The 23,610-nt window shown below is 34.8% G+C and overlaps 1 protein-coding gene across 1 annotated transcript in view; it reads left to right on the top strand.

Annotated features, from left to right (window-relative positions):
• Window positions 1-23,381, top strand: part of LOC145681794 (glycine receptor subunit alpha-2-like) — a 32,787-nt gene extending 9,406 nt beyond the window's left edge. Inside the window, exons 4-7 of the mRNA XM_081753404.1 lie at window positions 4,610-4,692; window positions 10,052-10,189; window positions 13,217-13,418; window positions 23,111-23,381. Coding sequence (XP_081609530.1) covers window positions 4,610-4,692; window positions 10,052-10,189; window positions 13,217-13,418; window positions 23,111-23,381 — 694 coding nt within the window. The remainder of the gene's footprint in view (window positions 1-4,609; window positions 4,693-10,051; window positions 10,190-13,216; window positions 13,419-23,110) is intronic.
• Window positions 23,382-23,610: the final 229 nt, after the last annotated feature.

Here is a 23,610-nt window from a genome sequence, read left to right as displayed (position 1 = left end):
TTGATGTCTTGGAATAGAGATAGTGCTAGTTTTATTAATGAGAGGCTCTAGGTTCAATCTCACAAGTAAAGAGTCCAAATGGATGAATCGAGTTGCGGTATGAGACATAGTGCACCTGATAGAGAATGTGAAAATATGTGTATGTGCAAAGTTATAGCGGCTGAGCGCCATAAGAAACGGAGGGAGAAGGGATCAAAGTGGTGGGAGAAAGACTATGCTATGTTATAGAAACACATCAAATAAACTGTTGTATCGAAAATAATGAAATATAGACAACGCAAATGGTGGTAGTTTCACATATTGGCAAAAGAAGAATGGGCAGAGTAGATCACGAACCTCCGCTGCCATCTTGAAATTCGCCATTTTGAAATCTGTGATATTTTTTTGAAATGGAGAGGTAGTCATATGAAATATCAATTAGGGCCAGTATGCTCTCAAAAAGTCAATTATGAAATTTGGTGATCATTATCTGTACTTATTTGGAACATTAAGGATCATATTTATAGTTATTTACGTAAATCTAGGAGACTAATACTCGTATGTTGAAAGTTTAATTTATCACGAAAACACATGTACGTTAAACGGGATACGGACAAAATCTCGCGTCCGAAACATCGCCGCCCAAAACCTCGCGGGACAAAATCTCGCTGGGCCAAAACCTCGCGGGACAAAATCTCGCCTGGCCAAAACCTCGCCACCAAAAACATCGCGTGGCCAAAACCTCGCCACTAAAATCTCGTGGGCCAAAATCTGGCCTGCAGCTTAATAAAAATTCAGTGTAGTATAACAATATCTGCTGCTTTTCTTATAAGTAAAAAGAAAAAAAAGGAAGGAAGAGCTTGGTGTGGTGAGAGTAGGGGCGCCGAATTCTACTTCGCCCAGGGCGCCGAAATCTCTAACTACGGCTCTGCATATATATATATATATATATATATATATATATATATATATATATATCACTCCCCGTCCCTTTTGTTGTGCCGACAAAGTGAAATTATAAAAGACATCCTAGGCTCGAACCTCATCTATGTTGAAAATTTGGTTGAGATCGGTAGGATGGCTCAAGAGGTATAATGTAACAAACATAGTCATTTAGTTTTTATATATATAGATTTCCAAAGTATGCATTAGAATTTTTCTTGTCATTATTTTAATGTAATTATGTGTTATTACTAAATATATACATATAGTAATATATAGAACATTCTACATTGAAGAAATCGTCGTGAAGAGGTTTTATCCTGACGACATTTCTTCCCAGGCGACACTACGTCTCGCTTAATTTAGACCAGGCGAGATTCTGTGTCGCGAGATCATTACAACGAGGTTTTGGTCAGGCGAGATTTTGGGTATGGCGATATTTTGGGGCGCGAGGTTTTGGAGGACTAGGTTTTGGCAAGGCGAGGTTTTGGCCCGGTGAGATTTTGGCCCGCGAGTTTTTGGGTGGCGAGGTTTTGGCTAGTCGAGGTTTTGGCTAGTCGAGGTTTTGACCCCACGAGAGTTTGGCCCGCGAGGTTTCGGCCCGGCGAGATTTCGGGCCGCGACGTTTTGGGAGGCGAGGTTTTGGTCCGCGAGGTTCTGGCCGCGAGGTTTTGTACCCAAACCACGTTAAACATATCTACAAACCAAGAAAATAACAGTGAAATTCGATATCCAACAGCGAAATTTGAAAATAATAATGTAATAATATACAATTTGGATATCAAATTTTACTGTTAGTTTTCTTGGCTTGTAGATATGGTTGATGTACATGTGTTTACGTGATAATCCAAATTTTCAACATACGAGTATGAGTCTCCTAGATTTACGTAAATAACTATAAATATGATCCTTAATCTTCCAAATAAGTACAGAAAATGATCACCAAAATTTCGTAATTGACTTTTTGAGAGCATACTGGCCCTAATTGATATATCATATGACTACCTTTCCATTTCAAAAAATATCACAGATTTCAAAATGGCGGATTTCAAGATGGCAGCGGAGGTCCGTGATCTACTCTGCCCATTCTTCTTTTGCCAATATGTGAAACTACCACCATTTGCGTTGTCTATATTTTTCTATTTTCACGATTCAACAGTTTATTTGATGTATTTCAATTACATAGCATAGCCTTTCTCCTACCAACTTTGACCCCCTCTCCCTCCGTTTTTTACGGCGCTCAGCCGCTATAACTTTGCACATACACATATTTTCACATCTTCTATCGGGCGCACTATGTCTCATCCCGCAACACCATTCATCGATTTGGACCCTTTACTTGTCAGGATAAGGCAATCAAGAGGAAGGTTTTGTTTAGTGCCAACAAGCAAATGATTCAGTGTTACCTATAAATAAGGCGATTTGTTCCCGGCAGTATAAACCGAGTGGTGTAGACTAATAATTAGTATTCTTGCTTCGCAGTCGGGAGAACTTGGGTTTGAATCTGGTGGCCAGCCATCCTGACTAAGGCATTCTCTCAGATTCATTAGGCAAATGTCGTATTGGTAATGTTAAACATAGGCCCTGACCAATTTCCCAACATTTATTTTCTCATTATTGTCGTTATTTTGTTTTATAACTTGTTAATTATTCCATTGTACATTGGCCTCGCAGACTGTATCTGGTAACTTGTTAGACAAATTAATAGTCCCAATCTTGCTCTTTCAGAAACAGATCTTCATTATCATTAGGGTTGTAATCGTAAAGTAAGAAGTGTTTGTCATATAGCATTACATACCCATATGTTTTGTAGTTTGACATTAAAAAAAAAACAGTTTTAAATAAAAAAAAGGCTTAAATCATCTCAGTTATTAAAAAAACTCATTAAAAAACAGTCTTAAATAAAAAAGGTTTAAATAAGTCAACTCTGTTAAAACCCCGGACATATTATTATAGTTTAAAAAGCAGCCCGCACACATTTACCAGTAAGAAAAACAGGATATGTTCGGGGAAAAGAGGAAGTTTGAACCCTGTTAATATATCCTTCCATATGAGGCCGATACGGAACGGACCATGACTGTATTTATTATGTATATTGTTTATGTAAATCTATATGTAAGTAGTCCGATTATGCCACTACTTATCGGAAAAATTTACAACTAACCTCTCAAGAGTTAGGTATGCCAATACGAGAACGCCTTATATAGGAATAACAAATAGGAAGAGGACACATCAGAGTTAATTGTAGTGTCATATTTAGTACTTAATATGGACCATATATTTATAACATGGATTGTACGTGTTGTATAACAAAAATATTGAAGTTTGTGTTAAATGGTATCAATCAATATTGTTTTGAATGTAATTAATTATTTTGTTTATACTATGTGTTGCAAATATTAGCCTATACCGAATGTTTCAGAGCATGTTGGAAGGTTTATATATATATATATATATATATATATATATATATATATATATATATAAGATCTAAAAGCCCTTTCGGCATTATTGTTTGAAAGTCAAAATACATCATCCAATACAAGCAAAATATTTTGGATTGAGTGTAACTCTGGTTTGCACAAAAAGGATTTCGTTGTATTATAGAGATTTTTCAACCGTAAATTTATACACTTTTGTTTGCTTAATTTTGGATCTCTCATTCATTACTATACTATTACAGTCTTATAAAAGTTAAAGGTATAGTGTTAATGACCACAATAGCTTTATTGGATTTTGCCTGTTTCTGTAGAATTCTTAAGTGTATGTAGAGAAGGGGGGGGGGATTTGTGCCTGATAAAGTAGAAAAACGAAAACGGGGAAAGTATTATGAGTTTGCATGAATGGGATTTATCTGACATTTATTACAAATTTCGTTACAAAAATTTCAGTTCACATTGTGGTTTCATTTTTAGGCGGTAACTGTAGTGTTTCAGAGCTCTCTTTTATCATCAACATAAATTGTTAAAGAATTATCTGCTTTGATAAAATTATTTAGCTGGCGAAAGGTATAATTAATTTTAGATTTTTTTGGTAGGTAAGTTACATGTTCTATCGTTGAGGACTTCAACGTATTTACTGACAATAATTTATAACAACGATATTTTGTAACTCTAGATATTAGCTCTAAGTTTGTTATATTATAATTTCTGGAACTAATTAAAACGTAGTTTACTCACTAAATGTTCAATAATAACATCCCAGATAAAATATTTATACATGTATTTTCCGAAGATTTTCTGTACTTGCGTTTCTATTTTTCACATAATTCCTTTTCTGTAACTGAGAATACATCCACTATTAATGGATTCTTTACGTATTATATCAGATCTGTCTAGAAAAACATGTTTATACATGTCTGGCTACACAACTTAACAAGTTAAGCATTCAGGTCTGGCCATAAAGAAAAATCATATCATACGATACAAACTGTTGTCCATATCAACATACGCATACTTATAAATGTTATCGTTATAATTTGTACCGATTTCTCTCCTTCAATCTTCAAACTACTTTTTTTTTATTTACAGTTAATTATTGTTAGTTGTATCATTTTCTTAAACTTAATGCAATTAACTATTACATTAGTTATTTGCAAAGCTTATGTGCCAATTAAAAATTTAGAATGGTACTTTCAAACTTCCTCTTGCTAAAATCAATTAGAACATTTAGAATGTCTTATTTTTAGGGGAATTTTAACCATAAAATGTGATTTTGACTTCGGACTATATCCTATAGATGTCCAAGTGTGTACATTGGATGTACATGTTCGTAAGTTTTCTTTCTAATTCATTTGATGTATTTATTTTGATTTTTGTTAATTTTTAAAAATAAATGTAAGATATTTTGACACCATACATGACTGAATGCAGAACATTTCTTATTATTGTACTAATTATTAGGTAAAATATATGTATATGCAAATTTTTAATTTGGTTATGTATTATCCCACACATTTTGCCGAGTCTCATCTCCAAATATGACTCAAGATGTTACAGAAACTTGTCAGTTAATATTGTGCTTAAATTCTATTGAAAGCAGTAGTATGAATTTTAGTTTTGCTAAAATTACTGTGCATTGAGATTAATTGGTAAGCTTTCCACCACAAAGGGTCTTTCCTAGTAAGATAGTGAAATCGGCCCTTGATCTAAATTGGGTTGCTATTCACCCAAAAGGTTACCCTTGACCTAAAACTACTCCAAAACAATTTTTGACCCCCTACCCCTTCCCCTTTCCGAATTATCGTATCATACATGCTCAAAATTCAACGTTTTTGAAATTTTGGTGGGGGTGGTCCAAAAAGTTTGAAAGTTTCACAGATCGTAGATACTATTAGATACAAATGTGCAATTTTTTCAAAACTATCGATTAGTATTTTCTTTATTTTTTTGCGTTTTGAAAATTTCAAAAAAATGTAGAAAATTGTTTTGGGGGGACACGTTCCTGATTTTTTGGTTAAAAAAATTGTTATACCCTTATGTACAACATATATTTTTCGAGGCCTAAAAGTGATGGCAACATTGTCAAAAAGAAATAAAAGTGAAGACAAACGTGTTTTTCGCACAGTTTTTCCACCATTTTAGGGTCCTCAGGGTGAAAGCCTCTTCAAACAATTCTTTGCCAAAGTTCACAATTTTGCTTTCTCTTGTGTCCCTTCTGCTTGTGTCGTTCTTTGGCTGCTTCGATTGTGTCCATTTCGGAATAAAAACACCAACTATATCTCTGTTACAGTGCTTCCACTTCAACCGACTCTTGCAAAGTTAAAATCTCGCGTCGGTTCCTCGTATCTATCAGTGCTTGCCTCAGTGGTTGCACACAGTGGTGCTCTCTACCAGTAGCGTTCTCTACCGCGAATTGTGTGTAACTTTGTTGTGCAAGAGTCGGGTGAAGTAGAAGCACTGTTACGGAGATATATTTGGTGTTCGAAATGAACACAATCGAAGCAGCCGAAAAACGACAGAAGCAGAAGGGACACAAGAGAAAGGAAAATTGTAAACTTTGGTAAAGGATTGTTTGAAGGGGGTCCTCACCTTGAGGGCCCTAAAATGGTGGAAAAACTATGCGAAAAACACGTTTGTTTTCAGTTTTATTTCTTTTTGACAATGTTACCATCACTTTCAGGCCCCGAAAAAATATATGTTGTACCTAAGGGTATAACAAATCTTTTAACCCCAAAATCAGGAACGTGCCCCCCAAATTTTTTTCTACAATTTTTTGAAATTTCCAACACGCAAAAAACTAAAGAAAATATTAATCGATAGTTTTGAAACAAATTGCACATTTGCATCTAGATAATATCTACAATCTGTGAAACTCAAAATTTTTGAACCACCCCCACCAAAATTTAAAAAAAAATGTTCAATTTTGAGCATGTATGATACGATAATTCGGTAAGGGGAGGGGAGGGGGTCAAAAATTGTTTTGGGGTAGTTTTAGGTAAAGGGTAACTTTTTTGGCCAATAGCGACCCAATTTAGATCAAGGGCGATTTCACTATCTTAGCAGGAAAGACCTTGTATTTGCTAGTGTCATGTAGACTAACAGGTAACGTTTGTTCAATTGTCCGTAGGGGCACATAACTTTTGAAGTTGACATCATATCACGAGTTACTTGAATTAAAAGGAGGGAACTTCGGTCAGAAATAACAGGGCTTAGAGTTGATTGCTGATCGTACATTATTGAATGGAAAGTTGACTGTGAGAGATTTTTCTTTAGTCATTTACATTGATTTTTCTTCAGTCATTATTTCATTGATTTATTAAATAAACAGCGCTGGTGTTCTTACAAATGAAATGAAATCTTTAATATTCGACGATTATATTTTCTCGGTTAAAAGAAATGGATGATTATTGAAAGTGAATGACTATAAAATGGAGGAAACATGTAGGTTACAGATTTCACTCTTCTGGAACTCCAGACAGTTGAGAATAGTCAATCACTTCACATGCTTTACAAAGATACACACACATACTTTCTGTCAGTCCTTGAAATAAAATTAGAATAGACTAATTAACTGTGTGGCGTCTTGAGTTCCTAAAATGAAACTGTAATATATTAATTAACTGTACGTATGAATTAAAATATAGATATTTATCTATTAGTACTTTATAATTCCCTGTGTCCAATGATGTTTGGAAATTCATGTATCATAAATAGCATGTACTTGTCTTCCTTGATGTAAAGCGTTTCCTACGAATTTATTGGGAAGTCTGATACTTACTTACGAAACTATAATAAGAAAGCTTTAGTAGTTCAGTGATTAATGTTTTTGTTTTTGACACTACGGATTCGACTCCCACGGAATGCCAGTGATTGAGATATCATTTTGAACAACTATATGATGATATCATTTAGATTTCATGTACTCTCGATGTTTAACAGCATTAATATCTGCGTCATCTTTCCGTTGTAGTCATTGATTTATTTAGGAATATTGTTTCTTTAGTTTCCTTTGCAATTAACTAGGATATTAATAGTTTGATTTAACCGATGTTTTCTTCAAGGCTAGTTAAATGTCCCTTGATTTTTCGAAATGAATTTCGATTATATATAAATTAAATAATATCAACATTAAATCCGATTATTAAACATTAAACAGTTACAGTGATGTAGTCAGTAAGGTATCGTTCTGACAACTGGTCGGCTCGAATTCGATCCACAGTGGAAACGGAAGATTTTTTCATGCGACTTCAAGGGGGAAGTAAATATCACTCCATTTTTTCACTTTAGAGTTACGATAGGAGATAAGGTATTAAACTTTCATAAGATTTTCCATGGAAAAGGTTTCGAATTTTCTTCCCATCACCAAAACTAAGAGTAATGTGCTGAAGAGTGAAAGTTTATATATACAGGGTGTTAATAAACTATACCGACGAACTGTAAGAGAAAAAGTTCATATGGACCTAGGCCGAAAAGTGCATAGTTTCAGAGATAGGGCTGTCCAAAATCGTGAAAAAGTCAAATTTCAATAGGCTCTATTTCGAGTTCTAGAAACTGTAGATGGTGGTCCACATATGCAGAATCCAAAAGTGCATATTTCGTCAATTTTCAATATTTATACAGGGTATTTCCTACAGAGTGTAATTCTCACATATGCCCTCAATAGAGTTTTCAGATATACCCTGATTTCAAGGAGGGTCCAAAGTAGTCAGGAGGTCGCCTTGACAACAATGGACATCCAATGCTTCGGAGAGAAGTAGGAAATGTTAGAAACTGGCAGACCCATGTTTTTGTGTGTGTGTGTGTGTGTTCAGAATGTGTGATGAGATGTATTTCATCATGGTATATTTCACGTTTTCTTCACTTAGAAGCGTGAAAGAAAACATTGCAGAATGCGTTTTTCCGAGTACGAGAAACTGTGCTGCTGACGATCGTTAACACTTCCGACATCGCGCCAAAGGATTCTGGGTTCACTGCTATAAAGGCTTGTCGTTTGCCTACTTTGGATCAATCATAAAGTCAGAGCATACCTCAAAATTCGGGTGATGGTATGTCTGGGAATTTCACCCTGTATGGAATAGTCTGTACACCTACTGAAAATTAATGACATATAAATTTTTGGATTGCGCATGCGTGACTTCCTTTATGCTGATAAGGACTACCATCCACAGTTTCTGGAATTCGAAATAGGGGCTATTGAAATTTAGCTTTTTAGCGATTTTGGGCAGCTTTAGCTCTGAAACTATGCACTTTTCGCCATAGGTCCATATGAACTTTTTTCTCTTATTTTGATGTAAGGAATCACCTCTTACAGTTTATCGGTATAGTTCATTAACACCCTGTATATGATATCTCTGAAGTATGCCTCTGTCGACGATATGATATAACTGACTTGTCCCTAAAAATTCAAGGGGTAATTTACTCTTCGGATGATTTTTTTCCACATGATTTTCTTGAAAAAACATTCAGGTGATCTAGTTCATATTTTGTTAATTAATATCCCTTTAATAACTCTACAATAGGGGATACCACTTCTCGTGAAAACATCTAAAAGAGTAATTTTCTCTTGATGATAAGTTCTTTTCAGCCGATTTGCTAACAGTAGCTCAAGTGATTTAATTCATATTTAATAAATACATGTTTCATTAATGACCCCACTATACGAGATAAGTTATTTCTTATGAAAAGATCCACAAGTGGTAGTTAAGTCTTGAGGTTAATTTTTTGGGACGTTGTTCTCAAAAATCTCTCGGGAAAACTTCTTTCGAAGAAATGTCACCCCGAAAAGTAAACTAGTCCTTGTAAATATTTCAACAGCAATGACTTAAGCTATTATATTAGGGTTATTAATAAAATTCTTGTTTATGAAATAACAAAATTGCATCAGTCGTATTAGAAGCAATTGTCAATAAGTTGGAGAAAATCTAACCTCCAAGAGTAAACTTCTATTGAATATTTCGTGAGAAATAAATTATCTTGAATTGCAGAGTTAGTAATGAAAATCGTTAGACGTGCTAGAGATCGTCTGAAAAGAACTCACCTGCAAGAGTAAACTACCCCTTGCGGATTTTCTCAGGACAATAAAAAGCTATGACATATTGTCAGGTTATTAATGAAAGATTTACTTACGAAGTATGAACAAAATCGAGTGTAAGTCATGTTTATGAAAATCGTTGAAAAAGAACTTACTCCAAGATATAAACTAGGACTTACCCTTGCTGAATTTTTTGCCAGAGAATTGACTTACACCATAGTATAAGGTTCTTAATGAAATATTTTGTTGTATTAAAAAAATAAACAAAATCGTTAGAGTTGGCATCGTAAAGGTTGCAAAAAAAATCGCATTTTAAAATTTTTATCCTTCAACAAATTACGTACTTTTTAGTGGTAGAAAGAAAATTCGAAAACTCGTATGGGAAAATTGTATAAAAACCTTTAAGTTTAAAATCTTATTGTCGCTCGAAAGTGGAAGAAGTGATCCGAAGTAGAGTTCGTTCCCGGATCACTTTATATGTATAAGTAATTGCTTTGGCGTCGAAGCACTGAAACGTTCTCTTCTATTTTGAATTTATTTAATAACAATAATTTATTTACTTTCTTGAAAGGTATAGTATTGCTAAAGATCCATTAAAAATAATGAGTGAATGAATGTACAATAAGTTTTATATCTGAATATCTTATAATTTTCCCAGTTGGAGTCTATCATCAAAGAAATTCGACATTTATGTGGTCTAAGGAGAATCAAGTTAAGAGACGAGAGGTTGCTTTACCTTTATATTACGTTAAGATTTGTTCACATCCCGAGGCTTTGCCAAGAATAGTGTCTGGAGGTGAGTTATATTGCATTTGAGAAACGAATGATGAAATATTTTGTCTATATAGTAGATAAATAACTTACTACGTATATTTGAAATCCTGTCATCTCCTAAAAGAAATAAGATTTCTTTTAGATTCGGAACTTTCTTTTGTAGAAAGATACTTAATTCTTCAACTAGCTTGGATAAATTAAACTACATCTGTTATACTCTCACAACTATTCGCCTTATTAATGGGCGATGTTCGTTTTGCATTAAATACTAATTTTCACCAAGCTTTTCTTTAACTTGTGATACTGACAGTCAATTTATTATAACTGTTATTACAGCTCGACTTCGAATGGAATTTATTACTCCTTTATCTAGAACACAATCAACTTTTCACTGCCTTTCTCATTACGTGGCCAAAAGAATCAGCACGTTGCTGTCTTTCTTATCATTTGGTCAAAAGAGTTAGCATATTGCTACTTTTCTTACCTCTTGGCCAAAACAGGGAACATGTCTCTATCTTTCTTATAACTTGGCCAAAAAGAGTAAGCATATCGCTATCTTTCATATCACTGAGATAAAAAGTAAAGTAACTAATTAACTAAGACTCTGATTTCTGAAGCCTTAGATCGTAGTAACAGAAACATGACAGTGGAACAAAATTTCTGTCAATTCAACCATGGATGTTTTTACATATCTCTACTGTTCTACTCTGTAGAATCTTTACACCATCTTTTCGATCTAACTAAGAACTCTTTTGAATCAACAGGCTTTCCAATGTACATTTTGTACATAGAGACAGTGGGGGCGAAGTGAGTATATTTTAAAAGGCTATAAAATGCTCTCTTGGCTGATACTGTTTAAGGAAACATTTTAAATGAAGGCATTATGTTTATTGTGTTATTAACACTGCAATGGTTGCGTAGGTTACTGGAACGCCATTAGTCGCGTGAAGGACAATAGTCCTCCATTTAATATTTAATATATTTTACTATAATTTTTCTACAGTTAATGTTTAGTGTGTATGAATTCCATGTTAATGGATTATTTAACTACTTTTAAATGAAATAGGATCTATTGAGGTAATAAAAATTTAAAAAAAATTGTAATAACAACAGAATTTACTGAAATGATTAAAAAAAGTCTGGGGGACTATTGTTCTCCACGCGACTACTCCAGTATTAATTATCGCGAAAGGAAGTGAAAAATATCTCCAGGAATTAACACGTACTATATGATTCAAGTGAGGGATGCAAACTAACCCGCTTGGCCTCATTGCTGGGAGCTAAGGCAATAGATAGGCCTTTGGGTCGAAATGGATTTACATCTACAACTATTGTCTCTTAGATGCACTGGTAACTCTCAAAACGCATTTTCGTACGTAAAGTAAAGAAGTATCTTAGAATCGAATTCTGAAAATTTGAATGTTCAATGGAAAACAATCTTGGCTCAAAAACAAGCAGAAAAAGGTAACGATGAAAATATGTTATCACTACATACATTTTCTGTAAAAACAGGATATATGTATTGTCACAGATTGAAGTGAAATAATAAAAATAAGAAAAACTTGCTTGTCTGCAAAGTAGATAAATTGTATTTATGACAATTTAAAATGAAATTTTCATTTATACTAGCAAATTCTTGTAATAGCCACTATGAAACATTAACTGATTCCGCAGGGAAACTGTGACCATTCATTCTCGTGAATTCAACTTTATAGAAACACTAAGTTTCCACAAAAAGGAATATACTTGATGACAAACACCACGGGTGTTATGCAGAGTCGTTCTGGCGCGTGATTAGCATGTTTCCTGCTGTAGCATGTTTCCTGCTGTAGTCAGGCTTTTAGTATGACGCTAATCATACGTCAAAACGACTCTGCATAAGGCCCCACATGTTTTACCCTATATCCACTCTGTGAATTTACTATTGCAGGTCTCTGGGAACGTCTTCCCATAGAGTCTACACTTGTCGTCAGCATAAATTTTGCAATACGTCCCCTTGTGCTGAATTTCTCTGCATTTACATGATTTTTCTTTGCTATAGCTGATGGAAAATGATCGCAGCTTGTCAAAAACTAAGATTCTTGTCTCAATTTTGTGTTTTTCACTCATTATGTTTCCCATGAAAGTAGAGGTAATATGACACGTTCGTCTTCTTCCCACTTTTGTTGTCTCTTTTCCATCTATATTTTCAGTTGTAATCTCTTGAAATTTATGATCAGAGGTGATTTATGTCACCTCTTGAAATTTCTACAATCTTGTCATTGAATATTTAATGAGAATATTTCAGTGATTTTAAACTCAGTAATATAATTTGATTCAGCTACTGCTTTTCCTCATGCTCCATAGAACATAGTACCAAAATTCGACTTAGTTAGGGCCAACAAGGATTTTAAAATTTCTACTGCCTGCAAATTTGATTGTAATATATGGCCAAAACAAATAACCCAGACTGATGGATAGAATTATCTATAATATGGGTTGTATGTTGTAATTATGGTCGTATGATATGTAACATGAGTTATATGTTGTTGTAATTATGGGCGTATGATCTGTAAGACATAATATAATGATGCTTCGTTCAATACAGTGTTCCACCATTTGCAAGGACTTATGTGTTGCGTAGCCATCCATTAGAAGTAAAACAGTGCATGGTCTTCACCACTAGAATTCTGTTTTATATTAAGAAAATGTGAAGAACACTTATATTAAAAAATAAAGAAGAATTTTCACTTACCAAAATTTGGTAATTATTGTGGGTAAGACAATAATTTTGAATATCAATTGGTATATGAATACTAATACTGAAATCCTGGTATTCTGCTTTTCAGGAGGCATTGAAGAGACAAAATGAGCAATTGAATGCATTTCCATTTTTATGTAGAATATATTAGTGAATTGTAGTATTTAAAAATATACTGTATTAAACTCAGACAGTGCATACAAAAAATTGCAGTAATAAAGGATAAACTTCAGAGTTTATTGAATAAGTAACATCTGATGTTTATTAAAGAGTGGTTCATAATTTGTAGTAATGTTTTTCCACTTCTAGGTCTTATTCTTCCAGAACTGAGAATATTTGTGACATTAGAGCGTCAAATAAAGAGTTATTTAATTCAGATGTATCTTCCAAGCGCTACTTTTGTAGTCCTTTCTTGGGGAAGCTTTGTTATTTCTCCAGAAATGGTTCCAGGAAGAATGTCTCTTCTGGTCACCAATCTTCTTTCATTAATTACCATGCTTATAGCAAACAGGTAAGTCGATAGGACCTACATTTTGAATCATTGGGTTTATTTACTTTACCATAATTTGCATATATTTGCTCCATATGCTAGAAAACTTCACAGTGGTCATTTGACATTTTCTTTAACAACTATTAAAACAATACTTTCTTCTTCCAAAATACTTTTTCTAGCGTTCCTATCCTACTGTAGTTTTTCTTTCTCGTTCACACGTCATATTTTGGTTGGTAAAATTACATCTAATGTATAATATAATAGTTTGTACTTACCTAGATGCGAATGCTGAGAGTATTATGGGTGAAAGCTTAAACATAAAATGGCAAATGTCGCAGAAAGTCATGTCGTGATATGATCCCTGTATTGTAGGGGATAGGACAATGGAGCCAAGTCAGCAGGGTGGGTACTTAAGGGAAACTTGAAAACGTTTACTAACTGCAACAATAACATATATCACGATAATTTTCGAAACAGGGTTTTTAATACTTGTAAAATGATAATAATTGTTTGACTATCTTGGTGCGAACAAATCAAAGTTTCATTAAATGAACTCCAAAATTTATAACATGTACTCTAAGTTAATAAGTGGAAAGAGTCTCTAGTTTTATTAGTAAGTTTTGTAGATATTAGATGACTTATATTCTAAGTTTCAAATTCGTAACTTTCTTTGTATTACGCAATAAAAATATATTTATAAAATATTTGTTTAGGAGCCTAGCTAGGAGTATAAGAACTATCTGATTAAGATAGTAAGGCAGTGGAACACTTAAAGGATAAGCTGATTCTGTTCCATGTGGTACAATAAGGCATATCAGAAGTAGGAATTCATAATGCCAAACACTGAGGGATATTTTCAACAATAGTTTTTGCTGACTGTCAACAAGTCTGGGTTTTTGTTTGTTTCGGACATGGTCATAAAATAGTGTGTCATATCGCTCACTACTTATGATATGACACGTTATTTTCTGCTGTTTTTCGTTAACCTTCATTTTGGAGCTTCACAGAACACCTAACATTGTTCAGTATTATCGTTTCTGTTTGCAGAGCAGTTTGGTTTGGTTTCAGAACACTCATGTAACTTCTTCAGTTTCATGATTACAACATCTAATCCTCTAAAATGTCTGTATAGCCAACTGTTTACTAAATAATTTAGTTTTTGATTCACGCTGATACGACTACTAGCGGCTGAATTTTTAGAAACTTAACTACTGACTGCTGGTACTTGCTGTTTTGGGACACCGTTTAATGCTGGTGCTTGCTGTTCTGAAACACCGGTTTTTGCTTGTACTTGCTGTTTTCGAAAACCAATTATCGCCGGCACTTATTATTTTGTAACATCACTTATTAATGGTACTTATTGTTCTGAAACATTGCCTGTTGCGTGTATTTTCTGTTCTGGGACACAGTTTACCGCAGACAGTTGCTGTTTTGGAAAACCATTATTCGCTGGCATTTGCTGTTTCGGAATATTATTTATCGCTGGTACTTACTAATTTGGAGACCGATTTGTCGCTGGTACAGTACTTGTCGTTTCAGAAGACCCTCTATTGCTGGTACATGGTAACACTTTTCGAGGTGGCAACTAGTTAAAGTTTCTAGGATGGTCAGAACTACTGTCAATTAGGTGCCGCCTCTACAGGTGTGTAGATGCACTGCCAAATTGATGGAGTAACATTTCCAACGATTGTGATTTATTAGTATAGTGTGTTGCATAGTGTGGTGGCACACAGGCAAGTACTGTAACTGACATATAGTAACATCAGTAGGTGTACACTAGTGTTACAGAAGTAGGAGTATTACGGAGCTCACAAGTGCCCGTTCTGTTATTACTGTACAACAGGTGGTGACCAACGCATCGACTGAGATCTACTACTGAGAGATAGCCCACCAGCACATTGCGAGGGATACCGTAAGACGGGGTTTCTTTGCACATCAGGGGTAACTTTGCACAAAATATGAAAAGAGTTGCACAGCCCTCTGTCGGTAAAACCATGAACTGTAAAGAGAAAGTTCCAACTGCCACTATAAGATAGAACATATAACTATATTTTGGCTATAATGTTAACACAAGTTCTAATTACCGGGAGGGTTTGTTGTTGTAGAGGCATGGAAATAAGTCACTGTAAAGGCAGACAAAATTTGAAAGATATCACCTAAAAGAATTTCCGTCAAAGTTAAGTTAGTTTCGTAGAATAGTAGTGTGTGTAATGGGACTTTGAAGTAATAGTTGAAATTGAAGTTTGAAACGTTTTAAAGTCATAAAAGAATAAAACTTTGAGAAGGTGGTTTCAGCCTCTAATCGAGGTTACTTTGTACCGGTTCAGAGTGACTCCTCAAATAGGAAATTATTACTGATGGTATCTCCTGCTTTCTAATTTTAGGCAAATTTCCTATTTAGGTAGATGTCGGAATGGTTTTCTTGTTGGAAAATAAATTACGAAGAGTGGCGGATCTAGAAAAATAGTTTGAGAGGGGCTTCACTCATTTTTTTTTAAAGAAATCACTACACTTTTGTGGTCTTGAAGCTTATACGCAAAGGAATGACTAACATTAGATTTTTTAAAAAAAGAAATCATGTAATTTGGGTGCTCTTCAGCCTGAAAGCCCCAAATCCCGTAAATACTCCACTGATTACGTTTGGGATGATATTATTGGATATAAAAAGCAATCAAAGCAAATCAGTTTACGAGGATTTTTTCTGTTCCTGAGTTGGCATTTTTGTGGAGCATGTGATAAACTATCAGAATGTGATTCTTGTGCCGGTACCAGAAACTACATACTTTTCTTTACAAATATCGATAATTCATAATAAATACTGATACCGGTATCTTAATTCTAATATCAATATTTGTCGACTGCATGCAGTTTTATGTAGGAAGTGAAATGTATAAATACTGAAGGGAAAACATTGCACAGAAACATTATGTTCGTATATTGAACATACTGTTTTGGATGTTGTGTAAAGTATCCCCCCTATGGGGTAACTTTGCATTACACCAAAGTTTATATTTCAGTAGCTATGATCATACTGAATGTTTATGGTCAAAACTGAATGCATTTAAACGAATGTTTTCCTTATATATCTAGCTATTATATGTTTAAATTACAGTATTCTAAATCATTACGTTTGTAAGTTGCTTGCGATTTTCTTTAAAATTCCTTAAGTCTGGTTCAAAGTAATCCCGTCTTACGGTGGCCCACAAAGGTCTGATTCATACTGTATTTACCAAAAATTGTTTTTTTATTTCCCTAGTAAACAGATACATAGACCATCAGTGATTTCTGAACTGTCAAGCAAGTCTTAATCGTAAAAAGATTGGCTAATTCTGCAATACAACAATTGTCACGTTAATGTTACAATGCATTTCTGTTATAAAATACCATGTTTGAATATTTTCATACCATGTTCATCATAAAGTAAAAATGTAGTATAAGAGGTTTCAGCTGCTCTACCCGCTGAAATTGTGGCACTGCCGTGCAAGGAAGTTGGGCACTACGAACTGCGAAAACCAAGAACAAATCAAATCATTCAGAGCGCGTGAGTCTGATAGAATTAGCCAATGATACGCTTAGCTACTACCAGTAGCAGACGATGCAGTTAGTTACAACTCTAGCTGGTAGTGTCGCAGAGTCACTTTTGTTGCATTGTGGGAACGATTTGAATTTCAATTAGGAATATAGGGAGTGGCTCATCATTTGCACCAATGAATACACTACGTGAACATGGTTTGCAGTGTTCCTGTAAAGCTTTGCGGGTCGGAACTTTTTTCATCTTTATAGCCAAGCTAGACTGCGATCAGGGCCGGCGCTAGCATTTTTGCCGCCCTGGGCGGTACTTTTACCTGCCGCCCCTTTAATCCGCAAACCTCATTTTGGCAGAACACGTTCAAGTGTCACTTAAAAGTAAGATGCCTCATTAAAAAAACGTATGAAATGGAAGATGAACAAAAAATTGAACTACCTCTCTTTAATGCTTACATAATATTTAAACGACTCCTTACATGGCACAATATTCAGTATGCTCGATTTCGCTATGTATCTGAAATATACAGCAACGCATACAGAAAATAAAGAAAAATGCTTTAGTCACGACTAACAATTTTAATTTTTAAGCTTATCTTATATCTAAAGGTGTTTCCAAAGAAATGAAAAATGAAATGAAATCTTTGAGTTTTACGTCCAACGGTTATGCCGGGTAGGCTAAAGGAGACGGTGATGATGAATAATGAATGAAATGGTGGAATGAAGAAAGTGGGAGGAAACGAAAGAACCCCGAGAAAACCCACGCACACGGTGTTTGTCCACCACAAAGTTCACTTGGCGGGGGCTGGGATCGAATGTTTCCAAAGAGTATGGAGCATGAAGATAATGTAGTGAGTAAGCTATTACGGCAAAACCAACACATTAGCATAAGCCTTATAATGTACTAAAACACAAGATACATAAATTTAACATACTTTAATTGAAAGAAACTTTTCTTGCCTTGATATGAGCAAATTTCTTTATCATATTCGCGTAGTCCAATGTTTCAATCAATTCGTGTACAATTCATGTCATCGCTAGACCACTCAAGCGTGTTTCAGACATGGAAGAACGTAGATAATTTTTAATAAAATTAAGTTTCGAAAAACTTCTTTCTCCACTTGCCACTATTACCGGTAAGGTTAACAAAATCCTAAGTACAACACTGACATTTGCAGTAAAGTCATGTTCCTTAATTAATTTTAAAGTCTCTTTTGGTGAACTTTTAGACTCAATTAGGCTATAGCGGATTAGCTCTCAGATCGTCATTCAAGTCACTGAGGTTAATATCTTTCGATTCTTCGTGTGTTAAAATGCTGGAAAATTTAGTACACTTTTCAGACAAAAGTATATGCGGCATATCTTTAAGATTACTTATATCGTAAAGAAAATCAAAATACTTGCTGTGATGTTGTTCAAACCTTTCTCTTGTTCAAACCAAGCTAACACAATCACGTCAAGAACTTTGTAATAAAAATCGATCTTGTATCTTGTTCGTGGATCTTCAATAGCTTTATCCTCTGTCTCGTACTGAAACTGTCTCTTCTTCTTTCGACTTCGAGCTTCCACTGTATTACCTATCCGTGGATCATCCATATCTAATGCTGATGTCTGCCAACTCCATCGCATCAACTAAGTAAGATTGAAACTTTGCATCATTTCTTCTCCTCTCAAAGTATTCAAATACATATTTTCAAGAAACCCGATTGCATCCAACACATGAAAATCAATGCTTTGGAGACTTTTGCTTACTATGTTTACGTGGAGTAAAAAGTCATACCAGATAACGAGTGAGCAACGGAGAGCAGCAAGCTTAGTCACGCAGCTGGTTTGCTATTCACAGAGCATCGTGGGCGACCATTCTACCTGTTCTATTGTCGTTATTTATTTGAAGTAAGGCATCATAAACCTCCCCTATTTGATATCTAAGTGGAGTCAGAGCATCAATTTGGCTCTCCCACCTTGTGAAAATGAAATGAAATGAAATCTTTGAGTTTTACGTCCCATGAAATGGTGGAATGAAGAAAGTGGGAGGAAACGGGAGAACCCCGAGAAAACCCACGCACACGGTGTTTGTTCCCACCTTGTGGTGCTTAATGGTTTTAAAATGAAACTGCTAGTATGTTCCCTTAGCATGACCCAACGTTGAACTGAAGCAGAAAAAGGTCAAGTTTCTTAACTATACAAAAAAATGAAACGGCGTCCTGAGATGTTGTGCCTGCATCGTTAACGACAAAGTTTAGTGAATGATTACTGCAAAGAACATAGAGGGCTCGGGAATTTATTTCTAAAATTCTCTTTTGAATACCTGAATGTTTGCCTTTCATATTGGAACTATTGTCATATCCTTGGCTCCTCGTGTTTTCGATAGGCATGTTCATTTCCTTTAGCTGTTTAATTATTACTTCTGTCAGTCCTAGACCCGTGGTCTGTTACCGGTACGAAACCAAGAATGTGTTCGCAAATTTTTACAAGGCGTTCTCCATTACTGTATGTAATTTGTACAAAACGAACGATTATTGCCATTTGTTCTGTACCAAAAATATTTGGCGTACAGTTTACTATAATATACCATAATAGTAGACTATAGTATTTTGCAGCTCTCGACAAAGACAATAATTTACTTTTTATTTCTTTACTAAAAACTTGAATAATTTCATTTTCCTAAATAATGGTAGTATTTACTTTGTCCTCCCATGGTTCTTTTAATGTGTTCGACCATGACACTGTAAAACTTTGCAAAGAGTTCTACCAGTTTCAGAAAATTACCATTGTTACTTGTGTAAAGTTTATCTGATATTCTGTGTAATGGTAGACATTGTTTACCTAAAAACTGTATTATTTCAACTAGCCGTTCTATTACGTTCTTCCAATTGTGCTTCCGCAGTTAACCTAAAGGTCTCTAGATGTTGTAGCCTAGAACGGCCTATCTCTGGTGGGAGTGTAGTTTTTGTATACTTGGAGTAGACCGTTAGAACATTGCTGAATAGAAAAAAAAATATATTAAACACCTTGATAATTTTATCCACCCTAGCTGAAAAATCTTATCTAAGCCGCTGCAAGGGAAATATTGAACGATAAACCTGTGAAAAGAGTTCGATGAATGAAAATGAGGGGGAATGCTATGAATTTCCTGATTGAGTATTTTCCTGAACGTGAGTGAAGCAAGTTCAATTACATTCTCAGATGAACACAATTTTATTTTTCTATGTGGACCTATTACGAAGCATTATATGTTGATAGTATTTTCTTTTTCAAATTATGCCGCCCATTAAACTTGCCGCCCTGGGCGGTGGCACGGCTCGACCCCCCTTCACGCCGGCCCTGACTGCGATAGCCAAGTATCTGATTTGAGCCACCTTAATTGAAATAGGTCCCTTATTATCCGATGACAATTGAATACCTAGCAAAGCCATAGTTGGATCCATTCGCCTAAAAAGGAAGCTTCTTTTCTCGTTTTAATTCGCCGAATTTTGTTGCAAAGGCGTAAAGTATCCTAAAGTCAAAATATCCCTCTCACACCTCTGCTTCATCTACAAACCCTTTTGGAAACAGTACGCAAACTTATCGTAACTCATAAGAATAAGCAGATGTTTATATGAGGAGGAAATTCCCAATAATAGTCCAATGTGAGATAAAAGAAAATATATTTAATGAAAATGAATTGCATTTTGAATTTAACTTTTCATGGTTACACTCTTTTGACAAAGGAGTTATATCATTAATGAAAGTGAAACAATTAGTGGAATGAAAGTAGGAGGAAAGTGGTGGAATCTGTGGAAACCTTCAGAGGCGATTTTGTCCACTACAAACCCACTTGACCTTGAATCGAACCAGGGATTTCTAACACCAGAAGCAGGTACTCTACTCCAATTTTATTTTTAAAAATGTTATCCAAAGATATGTACCCCTGTTGAATATCTACTGCACTCGAACTCAAAAACATCAGGAAAAATTTATAACATCCATTATCTTCAGAGTATTAAAACCCTGATTAGGCTCCTCTTCTCGATCTTCATTCAGTCTATCGCTTGCTTGGTTGGTAGGATTGGAATTTTGTATCCCTTTCAGCACCGACACTATAAGAGATATGAACCTACAGTTCGAGCTGGAATTCGAACCATTGTAACTGGGAATGGAGCCCGAGATTCCGTGTACCAAAGACGCGCGTGCTTAGCCACTAGACTAGCAGGTAAGACTATCATCCTATCACATCAAACTCATTTACTATACCACACCAGCCTACTACACTATCTTGCCTTCTAACAATATTTAACATTTACTGCTAGTAGAACTACAAGAAGGCCAAAGAATGAACGAAACTGACTTCGATCCCCTGATAAGGGTTGGTGCAATATTATCTAGTAAAGATTGACATTAGTCTATAGGTTCAGTCTTCTATCCTTTATTATTAATTGCCTAGTTTTCGTCTGCTTCTCAAAGATAGCTCACAGTATGAGCCAAAATATTTTAGAGCAGATGAAAGTATTTGGCCTGAATGAGATGTTCCCATTTATGTATTGAATCTCCTTAAAACTGTTTTTTTTTTCCTTTTAGCAAGATTGGAAGGGACAATAACTGACAAATATCTTGTGTAATATCTCACTACGTGACTTTTTAAAATTTATTTTATTCTCTAACACTGACTTTCGACCACCATACATATTTAGCTTTGTAATCTACATATTAAAAGTACTTCATTTATATGTTTGTGGTCAATTTTTTCGACAGTGAGACCTCGAAAACCACAACCTTTAGAATCCTTTTAATTTTGCTGGTCGATTGCCAATTTTCTCACTCAGTTGAAGGAAATGTTATTTTTCTATTCAACATTTTAGGCGCCATTTTGAGTCCATAAAATAACATTGTCGCTAGGGCAATGCTAAGGTAAACTAATTCCGATATGGAAATTCACGTTTTGTTCGACTGATCGTTTCTTCCGTTTAAAAGCGCCAATTTTGACCATTCTTAGTTTAGATACTTTCAGAAATGATTGATTCTGCTTCTTGAATGTAATACATCGATTAAAATATTAACATCGATATTAATAGTTTAGATTGCTAGGAATATGCAAACTTCTAGAAAACGTAAAAAAAATCGATGTGATCCTGGAGTACTTCCGTAGACACTAAATCTCTACCGCGGCAGATTTTTATGTTTTTAGTTTTGAAAAAAAGTGTCAGCAGGAAAGTTTTAGCCAGCGAAGATAAATCTCTCTTATCTTTCTTACTTTAGGAGTCATTTGCTTTGAATCTCATTCGAGCATCGCAAGCGTAATCGACAGAATAACAAAGACACATCATGAAACGTATTATACCGTCTCCTCTTATCTACACAGCACAGGCTCAGCTAGTATATTCTAAATTTTACAACATAATCTGTTTCCAAAACTACGACCAAACTTTTATTTTCTTAATAAATTTAATTACAGAGCTTCGTCTCCTCCATCGTTAGGAGTTACATGCTCGGAAGCCTGGTTAGTAATCTGTATAATGTTTTTATTCTTTGCGGTGGTGGAATATATATTCATACTAATTATTGAACGAAGATCAACACTAAGGTTTAAAAATGAGATTCAACAACATCCAATTGTGCTCTTTAGAAGAACGGACTTGCCAAACAACCAAAAGGTGAGTATTTTAAAATCTCATTAGCTCTGTAAATCAAATTATTGGATTCTAATGTCTTATTTGAAAGATAACAATGATAAATAAAGTCCAGAATTAATGGCGAAAATAAAAGCCCAAAAATGGCTGGGAAATTGCAAAATAAACATCCAAAAATGGCAGGTAAAATGGCAAAATAAAATAAACAAGGAATCATGAACTTTGGGGAAAAAGGTAGACACTAAAATATGTAAAAGCTATAATAGGCTTTAATTCCTTTACTAATCGAATAAAATGTTTCGTTTTGCACTTTGTACTTACCACTTAAAACTTTGAAAACTTGTGCCACCCGTGAATGGACGACATCTAACATTTCATTCGCCGTTCTTCAGTAGTAACAATGAAACAATAACTTAAAAACACTATCACGTTTTATTCACACGCGGTTACATTAGCACAAACATTCAAAGCACAAGAAATACTAAAGTGAAATCATTTCACACTACACTAGCAGTTTATTTTCACGTACGAAAGGTTTTCCATATTTTTGTTCTGTGAAATTATTAACATCTTTTTAAGATTTTCAAAGCAAAGACTTTGTCTCTTGTCAGAAAGAATTCGCTTTAGATGTGAAAATGATCTTTCCACACCTACAGATGTCACTGGAGCATACGTGAAACATGTAATTTGGGAAGGATCCATGTCACTGTCAATAGTTGTATCAGCATCACCTTCCATAACACTAGGGATGTCCTTCAATTTTCTGAAATCTGGATTAGCACTTACAATACGATCATCTTACGCCGAATGTACTCGCCCTTGCCACCAGGTACAATACTCAGATCGTTGATAGTATCATTGAGGATTTTCAGAGAACTAGCGAGAGTCTGTTCTTTCTTTTTCAAGCTTGACAAGAGCATCTGGGAACTGCAAAATGTGTTACAATGAAGACTAAGTCCTTTTTCAAGGGATTCTTCTTGAGCAAACTTTGAGCAACCTTAATTGAAGACGCATCATCCTCATCAAAAGTATCAACGATTCTTTTGATGGGTTCAAAGTTGTTAACATAATAGAGAACA

Source organism: Thermobia domestica, chromosome 3, assembly GCF_964235325.1.
Source record: "Thermobia domestica chromosome 3, izTheDome1.hap1.1, whole genome shotgun sequence".
Lineage (NCBI taxonomy): Eukaryota > Metazoa > Arthropoda > Insecta > Zygentoma > Lepismatidae > Thermobia > Thermobia domestica.
This window is presented reverse-complemented; position numbering and strand designations above follow the sequence as displayed.